This window comes from Seriola dumerili, unplaced genomic scaffold (assembly GCF_002260705.1).
Source record: "Seriola dumerili isolate Sdu_G_001 unplaced genomic scaffold, Sdu_1.0 BDQW01008603.1, whole genome shotgun sequence".
Classification (NCBI taxonomy): domain Eukaryota; kingdom Metazoa; phylum Chordata; class Actinopteri; order Carangiformes; family Carangidae; genus Seriola; species Seriola dumerili.
The window spans coordinates 80896-102317 of record NW_019182858.1 but is presented as its reverse complement, the minus strand read 5'-3'; the positions used below and the strand labels follow the sequence as shown (position 1 = coordinate 102317).

The following is a 21422-nucleotide window of genomic DNA, read 5'->3' as shown; positions in this document are numbered from 1 at the left end:
TATAAGCAAAAATCTCATGAAATGGGGGAGCCTGGGACAAGATCTTGAAGGGGGGAGGGGGGATCTAATTTATTGGACTAATTTGTGCTAGTTTAGGAGTCCCTGATGTGAGGAGGTTTGAGAACTACTGGTTTAGAGTACCACGCACCAATTTAGCAATGCAAGAAATCGCAGTAGGATTGCTGCCTCTGAGGCTAAACTGTGTTGTTGGCTTGAATTTGTATAAAGAAATTACTATTAAGAGATGAACAAAAAGGAGAAGGGATGAAGAATTCAAACTGTAGTGTAAGCAGTGACAAAAGTTTAAATGTGATTCATATTGTATGAGTGAGTTGAGTTACACACACAAAAACTGAGCTGCATTGCTTCATGCGAAGCCTACACTGTAAATCCCAATTCGCTCATTCAGTTTAAAAGTTTATAGGAAACGGCTTGCACAAAACACCTTTAGTTTTGTACAATTCAGTAACAAGACAGTTATGAGCAGGCCTACCTGACACAAGATAACTGTATCACATGGCCCCTATAAAATTCTGTTTTCACTTTGTCATTATGATGTATTGAGTGAAGATTGATGAGGGAAATGGGATTTTTTTTTAAAATTTTGGAATAAGGCTACAACACAACAAAATTGAAGGGGTATGAAAAATTTGGGGCTCAATTGTTGGTATGGGTGTAAGGTGTGATACTGGCCTAAACCCTGGAGAGCCAACTTGTATGTCTTTCATTTAGGATCTAACCTGTTTTTCTCCGAATGGTTTTATCAGCTGCTGCCTAACCTACACTGCATCTACAAATACAGCATGACTCCAGAAGACCCAAATGGGGCCCTATGGCAAAATTGAACTGTAGCCTGCCACTCTCTTTGCATTGTTTATGTAGGCACTGTATTGCCTAAAATACCTTTCAGTTACAGAACACACAGTAGACTAAACATGGCAGTGATTTTTTTTTTTAATTATCATTTTGCTAATTGAATAAGCCACATAAAACTGAAGGACACAAATGATAATAGCATATAGGAAACGGAATCCTCACAGTAATATATTTTGTTTTAGGCCTACTTGAAAATACAAATCTTCAATCAAGTGACTGATGAGGGAGGGGGGATACGTTCCTGCAGCTAGTTGGGTGCTGTAGTTGAAATCACGCCCCCTTCACTGTCCCTCCTGAGTGTCAGTTTCCTACACTCTACCGCCGAGCATATACGCTAGTATAGCATCGGGGGATGGAGTAAAGGGAAAGCAAGGAAAAGCATGGATACCACCGAAGAAAAGCCGAGCAAAGCGGTCGACATTTATCGCGATACGTGGGTCCGCTTCCTTGGTACGTACTGTTACATTTAGCACTTGCGGTGGCTCATACTGAACAGACTGTAGCCGACATGACCCCGGAGCTGAGCGCTAGCTAGCTGTAGCTAATGCTAGCTAACCAATGTTTTTAAACATCTATTTATAGAAAACTTGGCTGTTGAAGGTCATTTTGTTACCACAGGACGTAATGGACGTCCAAGACTGTACTACAAAAGCATTGTTCATGCCATGTTTCCATAACGTTTTAGTTTGGTAGAGTTGTCTGTGTAGCTCAGTCAGTCCTGTCTCAGTAAAGGTAGTTGTTAAGCAAGTCGAGGCAGTGACTCACTAAACCACGGAGAAACGCCCGTAGGCAGGACTAGATTGAAAACTGAAACACTATGACTGTGTGGATGATACAACCAGATACAACTTAGTATCGGTGCCTGTTTTCAGTGTTGCCTTCCTCTCATTGAAACATCAGGGTCATTGATTACCCAATGAGCTGCTGGCTTTACAGCAGCCAGTGTGAAGGGCACCCACACTGCAGCAGTCCTGACTGTGCAGGCTGCCCCCCTGGTCTCCATGCCTTAATCCACTGCTCTTTCCCCTAGCAGTGACCACTTAATGTTATGTGAATCACTTTATCCCCTTCATAAAATCATAATCTGTGTGCTCCCATCTTTAATCCTGCCTGTGCATGCAGTCACATATCTATATCTCTGAAATGAAAAACATGGTCCTACAATCGTTTCTGATATTTGTATGATTTTTGTTGTGAACCATTTTTTAAAACAATGTAGGACTACATAGAGAGTTGGATACAGATTATACATCAGTGTATACATGTCATTTTTAGATATTAATATTTTATAATAATTCTCAGTATGCATATTTTGGATACATTGGATTCCCCAGATCTCTACCATTTATTTATTTATTTTTCACTCCTCTGGAGAAACTGTAATCGTGGTTATGCAACAAAGACTGGGTTTATCCTGAAACATGGCTGCTTTGCTTTGTGTAAAATTTGGGCAGCCATCCTGAAGAGTTTACTACCTCTCATGTTAGGGCACAGGTCATTGACATAGGAATTTTTAGCACCCTAACTTAATATATTAGTGGGCCCAACAGCTTAATTGGTGTAACCATTTTAGATCAAAGTGTTTTAGTGGCATGGTAATTGGAGGTGAATAACATTAGAGCCTGATGTTCTAGTAGATGACTGTTTCTTATAGTGATATAGTATGTCAGGTTACTCTTAAAATCCCCTGTTGGTAATTACTACAGCACAAGTGGTGATCTGTAGATCAGAGAATGGATATCATTGTTGATCATAGTTTGTCTTTATGTTTCTTCTTTTCTGGCTTCTCTGTATTTCATCACCTAACCCTGCTCTTTTTTTCATTCCTTACCTCTGCTCTTTCTGAATCTCCTACTATCAACATCTTGTGAACACACTCTCCTAACAGACCTTCACGCCTTGCTGGGCACTGAGTAAATAGTGAATCACAAAGAGTAATCTGAACCCTACACTCACTAGCAACAGTGTATTTTGCAGGGCAAAGCATATTTTATTATTAACTAAATGCCCTGCTGGAACATAATCTTATCTAGGCTCCCCTTGCTATCAAACTTTATTATACAAATGGAGCTCTTATCACCTTGTACTCACAAGTGCTTCTGCAGCTCCAGATCAATATTTAACTTTACTGTGAATTTCACTGCATTAAAGTAGTATAGTATTAAATCCTTTGCCAGCTTTCAGTAAATTTCAGCATTTAGGGATATGAACAACAGTTAATATCATATTTTTCCTTCTAAATTGTGTTTTAACTTTCCATTTTTAAAGATTTATTCTGTAAGATTTTATTGTTTTTTTATTGTTTTGAGTACAGCATATCTAAATAGATATTTTTACTATACCTGTTCACTTTCCAGGTTTTTTTTTATCACTTTGTGCGATGTAAGCATCAACTTCTAGTCCTTATTCTCTTGTGAAGAATTGTGAAGCAAGAACATAAGGGTTACAGTGCCTCTATCTGTGGTACACATATTTTCTTGATCAGGATGTTGGATTTGATGCAATAAAACTCAAATTTGAAATTATGAGCACTTTAAGTTGCCTGAATACGGTATGTCCCTAATATGGATTTCATTATCACTGTCGGGTGTGTTGCTCAGCCCTAAACATGGTTGACAACAACTAATTTTTGAGTTTAAAGAGCTTGATGTAATCTTGGGCTGTTGCTTAGAGGCAGTTGGAAAATAAACAATGCAAAGTCATGCGATTTGCTCATTCACTGAAGCTCGGGATGCATGATTCACACATTCCTAGATTTCAATTAAATTCTTAAAGCAGACAAGGAAAAACTGTTGAGCAAACTTTATAATGTGTCGAAATACAGAGAAATTGTACAGAGTACTTGTGTGTTTATGTTAAAACCCATGTTTCCTGTACGCCCCTGATGGAGTCCATTGTACCCCACAAATAATGCATGAAATGACAGTAATTTAACATATGAACATATGAAATATGCATCTTGTTGGGATGCGCTGATCCAGCTTATTCTCTCTCAGAACTGAGAAGAGTGAACTACAATGACTTCTAGTGATTGTGTCTTATTTATTTAGCCAAAGACCATTATTGGGGAGATGATAAATTGTTAGCAAGCTGTGTTTCATTGGCTGCAGTATTATCGCTCGTAACATAAGTGTTTCCTTCAGCGCAGGTAGCACAGTAAAGTGCAGTGTTTGCATAGTAGCCTCAGTTTTGTCAGCAGTGCCAGTGATAGAGACATACAGCAGAAGCAGCAGAATTTGACTCCACCACGCTCTGATGGTTCTATTGTCATTGAACCAAAGATAATGCTCCGTGTGTGACTGGAGTTAATTTTACCAGTGATTTACATGCACTGTGGCGTACGCCGCAGGTAACTTCTTAATAAGAGATCAAGGACATTTCAGCCATTTCATCCTCATGGAATGGATATTGAATAATTTTTCAAAATGTTGCTCTGCATTTTCACCAGGACAATGTCAGATGAGATTGAGATTTATTGACCTCTTGTATGTTTCGGGATATATGTGTTGGAAACTGGAGAATGTAATGCTAAAAATACAGACAGAACATATTTCACCTCAAACTGAAACAGTACTGGGAGAGCGCAGACCTCCGCCAAGGCCAATGTCAAACAACATACGCCAGATTTCACAGTAAAAAAAAACAAAAAACATTCATAGTAAATGATCTGGATCTGCCCCACAATTTAACGGGTTCTTCCTGGTGTACGCCCACAGGCTATGCCAATGAGGTCGGGGAGGCCTTTCGTGCTCTGGTGCCAGTGAGTTTGGTCTGGGGCAGCTATGCTGTGGCCACTGCGTACGTTACTGCTGATGCTGTGGACAAAGGGAAGAAGGCAGCTGTGGTAAGACATGACCGTTAGTATGTTTTGTCTTCATTATTTACCATATGATCAAATTTTCTTTCCTATGTAATCATAGAGGGTTATAAATAAATCTTCAACATCATCTGAGCTGCAACAATCGATTTATGAAATTAATTGGGAGCTATTTAGATTATCGATTTATCATTTTGGTAATTTTAAAAAGCAAGAATACCAAACTTCTGCTGGTTCCAGCTTCTTAAATGTCAGAATTGAATGGTTTTCTTTGTCGTGTATGACAGTAAACTGATCTTGAACAGATCTTTGGACTGTTGGTCGAATAGAATAAGACATTTGTATGTATTTCCTTGGACTGTGGGAATGTATAATACGCATTGTAAAACAAATTTCTGATAATTCTATACACTGAATAGTTGGTTGAGGAAATAATTGAGAGAGTAATTAATAATAAAAATGATTGATAACTGTTACATGCAGCCCAAGTAATAAGAGAAATCTGAGCGATCAGAGAGAGAGATGAATATTTATGCCATGTGTTTATTTTTCAGGCTTTCATCTAAGCTTTGCTTTTTTCCCTGTTACACTATTACACTTGTACTGCTTCAGGTCTAGGAATTATTAAAATAAAGTAAGAAAATTCACTCTTTGGTCAAACTGGTTACAACGTAGTTATAAGCCCGGGTCACAATCCAAAAACACTGGGAATACATTGGGATATATAATTTTCAGGGTATTATTTTCAATTTTTTTGATCCTCCATCTGTTCCTAAAGGCCCACGGGGACAACCCAGGGAAGACGACACGGGTAGCGGTAGCAGTGGTGGACACGTTTGTGTGGCAAGCCCTCGCCTCTGTGATCATCCCAGGCTTCACCATTAACCGTGTGTGCGCCGCGTCACTCTACCTGCTGGGCAGAACTACAAAGTGGCCTCTGCCTGTCCGCAAGTGGACCACTACAGCTATCGGCCTCTCCACCATCCCCTTCATCATCACTCCTATAGACAGGTTGGCACACGTTTGTGTCTGTGTTTCTATATGTGCTCGTATACTGTACATGGATTATGTAAGTTGCCAATTATGTAAGCTTTGATTTTAAGGGTTAGGCTGCTCGTACATGATGAGCAGTTTCAGCTGCACTCACCACTCAGTGGGTGCAGTGGGTGCAAAGTCAGTGCAGACAGCAAACTCAAAACACTGATTTATCTGCTGTATAAACTACATAATATTAAAGCTTAAGAAAAACTCGTACACACTTATGTTTAGCAACTTAATGCCACTTAATTTAAAGATATCAGGGCTTTTCAATACTGTATGTACCAGAGACACAAGTTTTGTCAGAAGTGCTTCATAGACATTATGTGTCATCACAATGTTTCCACTCTCTGTACCCCGTAGGTCAGTGGATTTCCTGCTTGACTCGAGCCTTCGGAAAGTCTACAATGAGGGAGAGAAGCACGAATGAAGAGGGACCATGCTGGACACTGTCCCCTCCTGGGTAGAGAGGAGTCCAGTCTACGTAGACCTGTGCTGTTTATCCACCACTGTGAAGCACTAAACATGCGTACAGAAGGATTTCATGCAGCAAGATTTCACAGTTAGTCAAAGACACACGTAATACAATTATTTTATATCTAAATGATAAAATGTTTAATGGTAGGTTTAGTTGTTAAAAGTGAAATCCTACTTTGTGAAATATCCCCTTGGGGATCCTTAACTGTAACCTCTCAGGGCAACCTGGGTAGCAACACCAAAAAAATAGTTTAAATAGGAATGTAACAGTATGAAAACTGTATTGCTGCTTTGTTAAGTATTCTTCGGCAGAGATACAGTCTACTGTTACATTCTAGTGATAGTGAGTACAAAGAAAGCCTCCAGGGTTGCCCTCATGGGGTAGAGTTGTGAGCCATTTCTCTGGCCTGCAGAGCCTCACCTCATTTCTAGATGTCAAGAGATTAATTCCAAATCAGCCATATTCAGTGGTACTGTACAGGCTAAAGAGCCAGTTTGCCATGATGTCCCACTTATTCATTACTTCCTTTAAGTTTGTCTTAGACTGTTTTTTTTTTTTTTTTTGCTTCTCTCTGAAAACAAAAATATCTGTTACTTGGAAAAGCTGTTTCAGGAGCGTCTAATGCACTTTTCCATTGTTTCATTCTACCTTACTGTTGGTCATTGGAGCCAGGATTTGCAGCGGGAGCATTTTATACATCCTAGCTGCAATCTGTATGATTCTACCTACACTATACTGTATAGTGTGGTACATAGTTCTATTAAACTAAGAGTACTTGTAGGAACATTGGGTAGCACTTGTGCTGTGGACCTCACAAGCATTTTAATGATTTCTCACCAGTATCAAAACTGTTGGTTACGGAGTTTGTAGTCAGATATTATTAGTTTACAATACTGTAACATCTGGAAATATTAGACACAACAAGCTGTTCATCCTTTAGATTATTGGCTTTAGATTATTGAGACAGTACAGCACTTCTCAAATACCTGTGAAGGTCAGTGTGTCTATGCAGGGAATGGTTTAAGGGATTCATTTAGAAATAAACAGTTACTGTCTGTATATTATTGCCAAGGCGTTTCTTTGAGAAGCCACGTTATATACTGTATCTCATGCTAAACTATGCAAGGGAAATTAGGCATTGTGTACATACATGAGCTTTGCAAATTACAGGGAAAAGGTATAAGTGGTTATATAATGTTAAATATTCTAAATAAAAAATATAGAAAAATTAAAAAAAAAGTGAAATCTGATACAAAATGTAGCTTTTGCTTCAGATGAGCAGTCACTTTAAGACAAATACAAGAACTACTATACTGGGAATGGTTATCATTGCCAGTTTGTTTGTCAGTATACACCAGTGTACCATTTTAGAATAACTTGTGTTTCATGGTTTAATGTGTCACACCATATTCTCTTTGCTATGAAGGATGTGGTTGACTTTGTCATGGAGAGAGATATGCTGAAAGGGAAGATTGTGAAAACTTGGGATGCACCAATTACCATGTTTTTACATGCTGGTACCGATGCAGCCTATTCAGTAGTATTTGATAAACAGATCGGGTCACGAGGCCATTTAAACAGTGAATTTTTTCTTTTGGCTTGTTAAATGATTGAAGCATGTGTGCTCAGGGCTCCAGTGTGTGTGTAGTATTGGATATTTTCATCCACTTAAGCACAGACTTTTACCTTTACGTAAATATAAGGGAATAAACCTTTTTCATGTCAGACCATTTGATTTGTCAGAGCAGGAAAAGCACATTTGTATATAATAAAGCTCAAGTATTGACACCCTAATTGATTATTAATTATAAATTACACCTTTTTTTCCTGCTATGACATGTCTGCACCGAAAAAAAGCATATTGGTGCATCTCTAGTGAAAATCTACATTATATATATATATATATATATATATATATATATATATACACATATGTGTATGTGTGTATTTATGTTCAATTTTACATTTCAGATTTGACACATAACTTCACTGTGTTTTTATCATCACATGCTGCAAAAGGAAAGGAATGGTTTACCTACTTGAACATTTCTTTGATGTTTTCTTTAGTGGCAGTGTGTTTGGAAGTGGGTTCTATGAGTCACATTTTCAGCCTTAACTGAATAAAAAACTTTGTTCTGTTCTGTCTGAAGTTCACAAGGTGGAGATAATTTTTTATGTGAAAGTAACTGTTGAAAGCTGAAGCTCCATTCATTACAATGGACAGTGAATATTCAATGATCCTCTTGTTCTGTAATAACTTCTGAAACACTGGAGAAAGAAAGATCTGTAGAGAAATAAATTATACGATGACAGAAATGTCTTGATTTTTTTTTTGTTGTGCGTTTCATGAATCAGTAGTGATACAATTGTCAAGTCCTTCTGAAGTATTTTCCTCTGCTTTTATCATCTTTTATATTGACAACAAGTAAGTCAGAACCACTTTGTAGCTTTGGGGAACCTTGACTGACGGCTCCATTTCGGGAGAATTTTTTGAAGCCTTGTCTAAACACAGTCTTGCATGAAGGGCTTCCCTTAAGAACACCTCACTATACGGTGTGATTTCAAATGGCAGCATTACAACTTGCTCTTTGTGGGGGCACAGTTTCCACTTCCTGAGCAACGTACCGGCACTTTAAGATGAAAGGGGTGTAATTCAAGAGATGGTTTAACCAATGACATGGAAGCACTCAAAAGCGCATCAGACCGGGCGATCTGAGAGCCCGGTTGCAGTAATTTACCTTGATTGAGTGAGGAGATCACAGCTGATGCCACTTCTACAGACGAGGTGCCCACATAAAAGGCATAAAAGCACAGCCAACCACCGGTAGATACAGCCATGTTTGTTCTTAATCTTGTGTTTTTGGCTGTTTTGGCTGCATCCACTGGGCAGCATGGTAAGAAAAGATGTGTGACATTTATCTTGTGTTGGTAGCTGAAGGTTTGATCAGTGTGGTTGAATTTCATTTGTGAAGGATCTGAGCTGAAAACACTGCACCTGTCCCCCCACACACACATACACACACAATCCTCTGTGTCATCCTCCTGACATATTAACCTTTTACAGGAATTCCTCGATACATCCACGGCCAGTGGCTTATCACCGATGAGAGTCTACAGTATGAAGACATGGATGGACATTCTCTAGGAGCAGAGGAGAGCGTATGGCCTGACATCCCACCAGAAGTGTTTGCCCAGGTGACAGTGGAGGAGCAGAACTTGCTGACTACTCCGGAGCCATATGTTATGAAGGAACAAGGTGGGCTGTTGACAGTAGTACATCTATGTCAGTGACATGATCATCAAGAGAACTCATCGTCTTTTCTTTGTTAGAGCTACCTGTTCCAGACTATATATATTCAATGAGTGCTTGTTTTTTTTTTTTTTTTTTTCTCCTCAGATGAAGAACAAGAAGAATCGGCAGTGTGGAAAATTGCCCTGGTGGCAGCCGTCCTGCTGGTGTCCATAGTGGGATCTCTGAGCACGGCCTATTACCTGTGTGTCTGGAGAGGAGGCAGGATTCACTATCAGCCTCAGAAGCAGGTTTATGCTTAAATACAAATAAAGTGAACTTTGTGTAGAAGCAAACTTCCAAGGTCTCATTCCTCAATTGTTTTGAAAGTTAAAATGGATTGTTTAACGTGAGGCTGTCTCGTGTCGAATGAAAAATGTTCTCATTTGCTCTCATATCTGACAAAGGAGTTCATCAGGAAGTGGGTGGTGGTGGTGTGAAAAGTCGGAAGTGAAAATAATGGGACAGTTTTTCGCTTAGTCATAAAAGTCAGTTGTTGAGGCCTGTAAGTTTAATGCAGCAAAGTCCTTCACTACTTTGTCATTGTATCTGCACTTGAAATCACATGACCTAACCTGCATGAGCATGTCCTGAAATTATGACCTGAACTATGGCCTAACACTGTGTGTGTGTGTGTGTGTGTGTGTGTGTGTGTGTGTGTCAAGTTGGAACTACCCTAACTTTTTTTTTTTCTCTTTCCCCAGTTGGGGTTGTTACTGACTGGTTTAGGCAAAGTATTTGTTGTTCTGGGTATTAATGGGACTGTCGTTCACACACTATTCCTGATAAGATACTGTTCTCTTCCCAAAGCTTCTGCAATGGTGTCAGAAGCTTCCTTTATGCTTAAGAAAATAAGGGCTGTATGTGTACTGTTTACTCGGTAGTCTACATATGCTAGTGTAGAATAACAGTAAGTTGTACTTAATGTATTAAAAGCTGTACTTAAGATTTGCTTAACCTGTTTTCTTGCATCTTTTGGGAACCAAAATAGTGGTATATATTTTTTTTTTTTTTTTTTTTTTTTTTTTTTTTTTTGTTTTTTTTTTGTTTTTTAAAAAAAAAAAAAAAAAAGTTTTGAAAAAAGTAGCTACTCTCCTCTGCTTCACAGCCCCTCAGTATATGTGAATGTTAATCTTGGCAAAGGCAGTGGTTCATCATATTCACAAATCAAGCTGCTCTGGAGGCTTTGAACACAATTCACTGCAAAACCGAATGTTTTGTGTTTTTTAAAATGGATAAATGGAGGTGGATGTCGCCTTTGTTTGACCTGCTCTTCACGGCTTTCGTTCCAGTCTTTCAGACAAATCCTTTAGTCAGTTATTGTAATGACCACTAGAGGTCATTACTAGCATTGTGTTTGTACCGTGCTCTGCCTATCCAGCTTAACAGGACCACATCTATGCACGATTGAGGGCCTTATATTGCACTATACAGTAGGTTTATGGTTTTTATTTTTTTATTTTTTTTTTTTCTCTATTCTAGAGCATAACTTTGAAAATGATAACTTGGGATTAATCATTTGAGATAATAAGCAGATCTCTGGCCAACTACCAGAGCAGTAATATTGCTGCCATGTTTGTGTAGATTTTTAGAAACGGCACATTCTGTTGTTGGAGATAAACTGCCCAAACTTGTTCAACATGGCTATATAAAGTGCTCATTGTGTAAATAGTCTGACAATATGCTAACATGCCTAAAGGTGCTATACATCTTCTGTGCATTGCTAGAATTTAAATAAAATTTGAATCCCTTCAGTGATGATTCAGCTTTTTCATTAAAGCTTTTCCTATGAAAGATTTACAGGACCGCTATTCTCCTCTGAAACCACCAGTGCCCCTTCTCACCAAAGCTCTCCTCACTTTGCAAACTCAAGTATGTGTTCTTGTTCGCTGCCTTCGGCAAACATTTTCCTTTTCATAAGAATTCATCTTGATCAGAATTATGGCAGAACTGGCCGTCAGGCTGTTGGCAAAACCAGTGTACAGCTAAGAGTAAAGAGTAATGTTTTAATTCAAAGTCAAGCAAGCAGGCTCAGATCAAATCCACAAACATTTATAAGTCCCCCTTGAGCAATATCAGGTGGCATTAGGGGGCCCAAGGAGACAAAAAGCTGATGAATTGAATTAATCTCCCCTCCCGTGATGGATGGGCCTGTTCACAGGGGGTTGGAAAATGGGAGTATTGTTCATCTGTCACTCCGATTGCCATGTCCCTCTATGATTTGTGCCTGGGTTGTGAAGGCCACAAGTGGCCAAAAGACCTCCCTCTCTCCTTCTCACTCTTCTCACTGCTTTTTTTTTTTTTTTTTAGGAATTCCCAGCCATTCAATTGCCTCCACCCCCACAGCCCTCAGTGATATCCATACAGCTAGATGCAGAAAAACAAGCCTTCAGTCAGGACAAGCAAACATAAATATCTGTCACTGTTTCCTTGTTTTATATACAGTTTGTTGGGCTGCATTGTAACTTTTAATGTTTGCATTTCAGATAGGATTTAGATACACAATCCTGTGTTATGTCAACATGACTGCATGCAGGCTTACAAGCATTTCCCTAAACTACTGTGAGCACATTGGAGCAACTAAAATTTTGCAAAAGGTGTGTGATTACATTACAAAACATAATATAATTTAAAAAAAATTAAAAATGAGTCCTATATTTGCCATAATACAATAAAATGTAATGATGTTTTCTTTCCATGAGGCAACACAAAACTGAATTTTATCTATTGCTGATAATAACATAGTGAGTCCAATAAAAATGTTCAGAAAAGTACATATTTTATTGTCCATATTCATATTCGGTTTTGCTATGAGGTTAAATTGAAATTATTTGAGCTAATATGTATTACTCTATTACATTAAAATAACAAAATAATTCACAACACAGAGAAAGTCATGTCATCCCTTAATTTATTTTCATAATGTCTGCTGTAATCCTCTTTTCTTGCCTTAACTGTGAAGCCCATATAAGTACAAAGCAGAGGAGCCTGGCTTTTAAATAGACCTCTGATTTGAGTTGCCTTGTTTGGGCTTGATTCTAGCAAATATTATATTTCATTTAACCCTGTGTTTTCAGTCATAGATTAACATGTAAGGCCTGCTATGCTGCTCAGCATCTCATAATAACAAACAAAAATGTAATTTCAGTACTGGCAATGAGGAACGCCGCACTGTCTGACAACTTTTCTGTGTCCTCTTACAGAACCTGGTGTTTAAAGCTTGTAAACCTGTAAGTTGGAGCAGGGCACGCTCTTGGTTTTGAGTCTTTGGTCTCCATTGTTTCTCTCAAGCACCTGCCCCTTCAAAGGCACCCGACCCACTGAAGAAACAGGTGCTAAAAGGCAATTCAATGGAGAAGACAGAGCTCTGATTTCTTTGCTGCTTCTGTGCTGTGTGTTGATTACAAAATGGGATCTACTTAGTAACTACATAATACCTGCTGCCTGAGAGTGCACAATACTGGAGATGACTTTGTGAAAAGTTGAGCAGGTGAACAGGAGCAAATAGCAGGCGTCCTGGTGAATAAATACTGGAGGTGAGGTGTGCATATGCTGGACTGATGTGGGCCATTGGCTTAAAGTGCATGCTGGGATATAATTCATCATTATGTTCTTTTTTAAATCCAAAATCATATCCCTAATAAAATCAACTATATGCAACCTTGACATTTATTCCCACTACAAAGATGTTATTGACACAGTTGGGCAGAGTGTTTTATTGATTATTAATAGCTTTTATACAGAAGGAACCTTTTCTGTCACAACTGTCAGGGTTTGTCAGGGTTTGAGGGGTAAGGGCTGGACCCAAATGCAGCCAACACATGGGAGACGGTGCAGACAGGTTTATAAACTAACACGCGCACAGGGAACCACAGGGGATGACAACAGGTAACATGAACGGACTGAAGACAAACCAGACTTGAACAACTTGAGGAAGATCCAGAAATCAACAGACACGAACAGGCTAAGGACAAACCCAGAGACAACAATGACAACAGTGAGACAACAGACGAACCGACCCAGACAAAGGGGAGCACAAAGACTGTATAGACAAGGGAGGCAAGGATGATTGAACACAGGTGAAACACATTAGGGCGGGGCAGACAATCACCACACAGACACAGGACCAAGACAGGAAGCAAAAACACTGACACACAAGGAAACCAATTACAAAATAAAACAGGAAGTGCAAAAAGTCCAAACAAAAATAACAAAAGGTGTCTGCAATAGCAAACCATGACATTTTCATCCATATTTAAACACTGTTCCAACTTCTGTTAAAGAAACCTGTTCTTAGCAATTTTAGGATAATCTCTAAACTTCCCTTTTTATCAAAGGTTTTCGAAAAAGTGGTTTCAACACAACCTTTAGCTTTTATGTGTCATTGTGACACCTTTGAGAAGTTTCAGTCTGGTTTTAGAGCTTTACATAACACAGCAACTTCCCTCCTGGAGGTAACCAGTGACCACCTTTCAACAGCCGACAGGTTAGAGAGCGCAATTTTAATTCTTTTAGATATAACCCTGTAGATCATGCCATTTTAACCCACCGTTTTAAAGCCTGGATTGGCATGAAAGATACTGCACTCAGTTGGTTTATTTTCCATCTACATGCTTCCACTTGGCCGAGTCACTGGCGGCCGCGATATCTCTTTTCATTGCTATGTGGACCGCACACAGATATACCTTCCCATAAGACCAGGTGACCCAGAAAGCATATCTGTTGTTTTAGATTGTCTGAGCTATATAATATTAACTGTTGGATAGCACAAAAATGTCTTAAAACTCAACAACCCCAAAATCAGAAATAGTATTGTTCAGTCCACCAAACCCCATCATTCCCATTCAGAGTGCCCTTGGACCCGGGTCTGCTAATGTGAAATCTGTTGATAGAAATCTAGGAGTACTGTTTAACTGAAATCTGAATTTTGAACATATGATCTGGAAAAAGTTATGCACGCATTTATCTACTCAAGACTTAACTCCTGTAACCGCCTCCAAGTAGTTCACAATTGGATCCTCGGGTGGGGACCCTGTGGCCGTTCCAAAGTCGAGGCTTAAATCCAAAGGTGACCATGTTTTGCCATCAGGGCCCCACAGCTCAGGAACGACCTGCCAGAGGAGAGAAGGCTGGCAGAAATAGTGACTTCTTTTAAATCACTCCTTAAAACCCATTTTTATAGACTTGCTTTTATGCTTTTATTGTCTTTTTAATGTTTTTTTATTGCTTTTTTAATATGTCTACTCTCTGCATTTGTTTTTATTCATATGTATGTCTTTTATCTATAACTTTACCTCCTGAGCCTATTTCTTGTTATTGCTTTTGATTTGTTGTCAAACCACTTTGTAAACTGTATTTTTAAGGGTTGCTATATAAATAAAGTTACTATCATTAGCCTATTATTATTATTATTATTATTATTACTCACAACTACTGTAGAAGCATCGGTAACTAGTTGTAATTTAACTACCTGTGAATAAATGCCACAAAACAGAGATTGTAGCTGTTGGTCTGTAAGCCTGTGAGCTCCAGTTAAAAATCTGGACTTGACTCTGTTCTTTCTTTGACTAACAGATAAAAGAAAAAAGCAGACTGGGCAGGAACCTTTCCCTTAAAATCATATAAACTGAAATGATCAGCCACAATCATTAGTAATGGGCCATAATCTTATTATACTACACAAGTGGTTACTATGCTGCTCTCTCTCTCTCTAACTCTCTCTCACAGCTCTCATTCCCCCCGCTTTAGTGAAGGACTATGTTTGTGGAAAGGCCACTTTAAGGGCACTAACTGAAATGTTTAACGCTCACTGGTCGATTTATTGAGGTCAGCAGAAGGCTACGTTTTGAGAAACAGAAGAGCGGGCTGTGTTTGGATTGATTTTCATGAATGATTTTATGCTGTGAGCAGAAGAGAAACAAAAGACAATCACAGCACATCAAATCACGGCACAAAAGAAATAAGGGAAGGAAACAAAAAAAAATGAGGGGCAAGGCTAGAGCTGTGTCACTGAGCATTAAACTAATAAATATCAGTTTCTGTAACATGAGGACAAAGAGCATGGAGAATTCTGCTGGATTAGGCTGTTATGTTGATTTGATCAAGGTCTTTACTCTTGAAGGGGGTAAAATTAGCACATTATCGCCATTGTACAGCTTGTGATTTATTCTGAAATCCTAGAAAATAAAGGCAAGCGTTCCATTAATTCAATAAATCAAAACTTGTCAAAACAAAAGGATGATAAATACAGCATTTAAGGTAAAAATTCAGAATCAAGCAGTGTGGTAATCAACTCAGGAGATACATACAATTAAGTTTAATAAAATGACTGATAATATAACTAATATACAGAATAGAAAACCAACACCCACAGTTATATAGTAGGATATAACAGCCTTTTATATTGACAAAATAATGGAAGGATTCTGATTCATGTGGATCAATATGTATTGGCTTAATATCCCTCTCTAAAGATTAAAGGCTAACAAAAAGCAACACGACAGCGTTTGTCTCAACAAAGAAACTGTCAACAGTGACGTGGTGATTCTTGATTTGACAGTGTACAGTGATTCAGGCTGTGTGCTCTGAATGCTGGCAGAGCTCTCTCTCTCTTTGTGAAATGAATTAGGAGAACATGAAAACTGAGCAGACCTTCAGCAATACATTATGCATGAGGAGCTTGAAGGCTCCTAGTGAATTCTGTTCAGGTGGCATCAGAGGGTGCAGCCAAGTGGAAATGCTGGCTGGTCACTTAAAGCACACTATCTGTGGTAATCTTTCTACATGAAAGCGCCGCACACGGCTTGGTCTATATTCTCCTACTTGCAGGTTGAAATATGCAATACAACCAGGTTTCTATAGTAGCCACAGAGGAGGTTTACTGGGGCAACAGGGGATTAAAGGCCTTGCTCTCACCTTCGGGCTGTCTCCTACCCTGCATAACTTTACGCTGCTATTTGCAATTTAAATTAAAATCTATATTTTGTTTACCTTCTTGCACTTGATTCACTAGTCTCAGTCTATCTGTGGTAATCATCCTCGTCTGCAGCATTAGAGGACGCTTGCAGGACACGTCATCTGTGTATCAGTGAGTTTGACAGCTTGACATAATTCCAAAATCAGATAACACACCACATGATTCCTCATCCTCTGTTGTTATGAGATAACATCTAATTTCCCATCTCTCAAGCCATCTTACAAAGACATCATCTGCTCATTGTGAAATCAATATTCTGTGGAAACACCATTGCAACAGTCCTCACACTGCTGGAGTGAATCACTCCAAATTACAGACGAATGTGCACACACACAAACCCAAATACACAGGCAGAGACTCACACATAAAGGTATGCAGAAACACACTGTCACCTCCAGTATGACCTTTGTTGTAGCAAGACTTATTCAAAAGCCCAAAAAGCACAAGAGTACTCAGTGTAATTAAATTATGCTTCAGTGCCTGGAGACAAACCTTTGGCACACTGAGAAATGTGCATAAACTCACACAAGAGCAAAACCAGTATCAGGATGAATTATACTGGGTGTAGTGGGCTCACAGGGGAGGGAGGATCATGGTCAGTGGAGTGTATCCTTGGCCAACAGACAGAGTATAATCACAGAATGTATGAAACTTGACATAAATCCATCCAGTAGTCGTGGAGATGTCATGATGGCACTAAAGGAAAAGTCAGGGGATCACCAAAGTCAGTAAGATTCGTCCTCTGGGGACCATGAGTGTCTGTACAAAATTTTGCCAATCCATCTGATAGTTGTTTAGATATTTCAGTCTGGACCAAAGGTGTGAACCAACCAAGAGAGAGAGAGAGACATGGTCATTGCTGGAAACACCCAAGATCCTTTCTACCTGCGTCTGTTGACTGTTGGCGAAAAGAAGCATTTTAAAGATGTCAACTTGAGCTCTGGGAACTAGGAATTTCCCAGCCTCCAGCCATTACATAGACTCACTGATTAATTGTAATTAAAGAATCTATTTGAAAGTTTTGCTATTGCTACATACCCAACGTTAGCATTTACAGCTGTTTACTTACCAGTCTAGACGAAACATTGCGTGTTCTTCATCAAACTTCATCAGACACTCCTTTACCCTCCAAGACCTGTCTCCAGTCGTGGAAAGAAACCCTCTTGCTCTGCCTCTATTTCTTTTCTTGTACTTCAGTTAATATGCTAACCAACCAACCCCGGCCCCGTTGGACTGTCTCGTCACTTTCCGTTACCAAGTCACTGCAGCGTCCAGTCTGCCCTGAAGAAGTAGCTCCTCGGAAGACGTATGATCATAACTTCTTGTAAACACAACAATGGGCTGAAGCGCTCGCCAAGACTGGTACGTAAACAGATGTTAATGCTGTAGCAATAAAACTTACAAATAGCTCCTTTAACAAATGACTCAATAATGTATATAACTGTTAGTCGCAGCTTCAACTTCAGGAAAAGAAAAGAATGCAGTCTGGCTGACAAGCAGATAGGCACAAAAACAAGCATGCAATTGTAAACAGATAAAAGCATATTCGAGGTAGCATACACTAAGAGAGTTAGAGTAGAGCTACAGTAAACTGACAGGGAGACAAACACTCAGACAGTAGCTTTCTGAGAGCAAAACCAGAAGTGGACTGGGCAGTTAAAAAACAACAATGAGCTGATGACAGTCTAAGAGGAGTTGGACCTGTAGACTTTCTGTGATTTAAAGTCTCTCTCGCCCTCTCTCTCTCTGGCACTGCTATAATTTTCCTGGGTGGAATGATGGATGAGGCGGTGTCAGCCCATGTTCATTACAATGCACACCATCTATTCTTCTCAGCCAGACTCTCCGCGCTCCAGGAAATGCCAGAGAGGTATTGGAGCCGCGAAGAGAGAGGAGAAACTCTCATCTGATTTTATGGAGAGAATTTGCTGCTAGGTGTGTGTTAACTTAGTGCACGGTGATCCATCAATCACTAATGAAGATACTGTGAGGCCACTGCTTGTTCTTGAAAGAGACACATTCCTCTCTGGGTGTGAACAATAAACACACTTCGATGTCTGTGCAAGCATAATCCCGTGCAACATGCTCATCCTGAATTAATAATGAGCACTCCAACAGTTAGCTGAATGCAAAACATTTAGAGAAACATGTAGAAACAGTGTTTGTCCTCATGGCCTATTTGTAATGTTTTAAAGGCCCTGAAATCAAATTCTGACTATGAGTGATGGGACCCGACAAGAATGTTCTATTTTCTGCAAAATGTGGAACAGCTCACGTTATTTTACATTTTATTTTATTCTTTTTATATGTTTGCCTTTTCTCAGTTTGAAGTGGACGGTGCTCAGTTAGAAAAAGGTACCATCACATTCGCTCCCACACCAGTCAGGGTTGGTGATGATGACAGTTGTGGGGTTGCTTGCTTATGTTGCCAGACTCCAAATCTAGTCGAACCTGACCCCCTGTGTCCTGGAGTGGGTTGCACCAGCCGTTTGTAATATAGCCGTTTGTAATAGCTGGTGCATAGTTTGTGCGAAAAGTCCTTCCTAAGTTCCTTAGTAGCTACTGGCAAGTTCAGACGTGAAGTGATTAAATCTGGTTGCACCATTAGAACTCAAAGTGTGTCGTGACTGAGTTAAAGTGTAAATTGCTTTCTAATAGACATCTGTAGCACTGTAAAATCAAAAGTGATCAACTATGTAAACAGGAAGTCATATTAGCATTACAAGCTGTAACATAAAAAAAAAACTTTTAAGAAGCCACATTGAACTTGAGTCAGTCGTTTGGTATTTGTTTTATTCATATATGGAGAAATATGTATATGTATTCATATAATTTAGAGTAGATGGGAAACATCTAATCATTTGTTATAGGTGTAATGTTTTTTTAATTTGAGGTATGTTGTGTTGTTTTTGTGAAATGTTATTTAAAATATTCCCTGTTTACATCTGTAATAAACAGCATTTCAATCCAGTGTCAGTTCTGATGTGTATTTTACTCTTGACTCTAAATGGGTAATCTGTTATCATGCTAATCTTAGCTTTGTCAGATAGCTATGCAACATCAGCTTGTCCTAATGAAGGAGATTCATTTTTTAGAGTAAAATAGCCATGGACATTTTTTTCTTTTTTCCAAACTTTGACTTTTATTGTTTCTTTAATCAGATATATTTAATAATAAAGAGAAATATTTAGGATTTGTCACAAAGTTTTCAGGGGCTTTAAAAAACCAGCAGACAACACAAACCAACATTTCAACATGGTGAAAACTTTACAAAACAACTATTAAAACTGTGAATAACATGTTTTATGTGTCACAAAAAGGCCTGAATATATGAATGTACATAATCACCCCACCATGACACACACAAATATCCATCCACTCCATCCTGAACAAGTCTAAATACATTGTCTAGACAAACATATTATCTCCAATCAGAGCAGTAATGCATCTTTTCTCCTCACACACAGATCAAGCCAGTGGGGGCTTGATGAGGGGAAATGTGTGGCATATTGAAATAGATTTATTCAAACTGATAGCATCTCATCCTATCAGCTCCACACCAAGTGTGCCAAACTGTGTGTGAGAGTCTTTTCAAAGCCGTTAAGGATGTATTGAACAAAAGGGGGTGGGGGAGTTTTCAAATGAGGCCTGGATCATTCCTGGAGCAAAGGGATCAATAACCGCCGGGCTAAGCCCTCGCTCATCCATCTGATTCATATCCTTCCCTCCAGCTTCTCAGATATAAGAGGAATCACCGGACTGAAGGCTCCTTCTCTGTGGCAAGATGTACCAGCTGCAAGCTCTTTCCTCACATACATAAAGCTGTATGAAGTGATTAATGTAAGAGTTGTGCTTATATCATAATGTGACTGGATGTGTCAGTGTATGATGATCTTTTCTATGGATATATAGCTGCAAAAGGAAAATACAGTTGTCTGTAAATAGCTCACTTTTAGATTTACAATTAGAGGTAGCATATCATGGGCTATATCTAGAAATGATTTTGCATTCAGGCTGGAACAACCTATAAATTATAAAACAGTAATCAAACCACTGCCATTGTGCATCCGCGTTTACACTTCACATGATGGTGGGTTGACGTTCAAACGTCTCCCTGAGAAAATGTACAACTCCCAGTGCTGCAACATGAAAATAAACGTCCTCTGACATCATTTACCTCACTGTCATGCCTCTTGTACTCACTCAAATGCCATTTAATTATTTGGAAAAAAATATCAGTCAGCTAAACAATGACAGTCAAATACCTCACTATCTGTGTTGTCATTAATTAGCAACTATTTGCATCTTACAAATAGCGTTGTACAGAACAATTTTGACATCATTTCTTTCTTCTCCTGTAAACTGCAGTTACATTTGGGCTGCATCCTTAGCTTGTGCAGGAGCTCTTGACACAGGAGCTCTTCATTTGATGACACTTCTTCTTACCTGCTGCAGCTGCTGCTGCTGCTCCAAAGACAACATCTCACTTCAAAAGAGCAGTGTTATTATTTGCACAGGCTATGACTGAACTTCATTTGTCACTGTCGGTTAGTAATTAAGTTTTAAACATAGTCTCTGCTGAATCTTCATGCCGATACACTGACATGGAGAATAAATCCTTACAAAGAGAGCCTGATAATGGGATAAATGGTTGGGTCTTTTTCACGGAGTGTTGGGCATTAAAAAATTGTTGCTTTATGGCTTCAAATGAAAAGACTTATTCAGTTCAATGTGATACATTTTATTTCTCTGCAAGGGACAATGTGATTGAGGGATAAAAAGCTTATTGACTGATAAATATAAAGTAAAAAGATTGAATAAACTATTGAATCTTTTTAAAGACCTCTGGGAAACCATGTACAAAGGTCTGTAGTTATTGACTATTCATTTTGCTGTTTATTCATGACTAAAATTATATTGGTGGTGAAGCATTCTGAGCTGTAGCTTC

At 39.0% G+C, this 21422-nt stretch overlaps 1 protein-coding gene across 1 annotated transcript; it reads left to right on the top strand.

Moving 5' to 3' along the window:
• The first annotated feature begins 1175 nt into the window (after positions 1-1175).
• mtfp1 (mitochondrial fission process 1) lies at positions 1176-7437 on the top strand. Its single transcript, XM_022770007.1, has 4 exons — positions 1176-1326; positions 4593-4720; positions 5472-5704; positions 6095-7437. Exons 1-4 carry the CDS (start codon positions 1257-1259, stop codon positions 6159-6161), a joined length of 498 nt encoding a protein of 165 aa, XP_022625728.1. The 5' UTR covers positions 1176-1256; the 3' UTR covers positions 6162-7437.
• The last annotated feature ends 13985 nt before the right edge of the window (positions 7438-21422 follow it).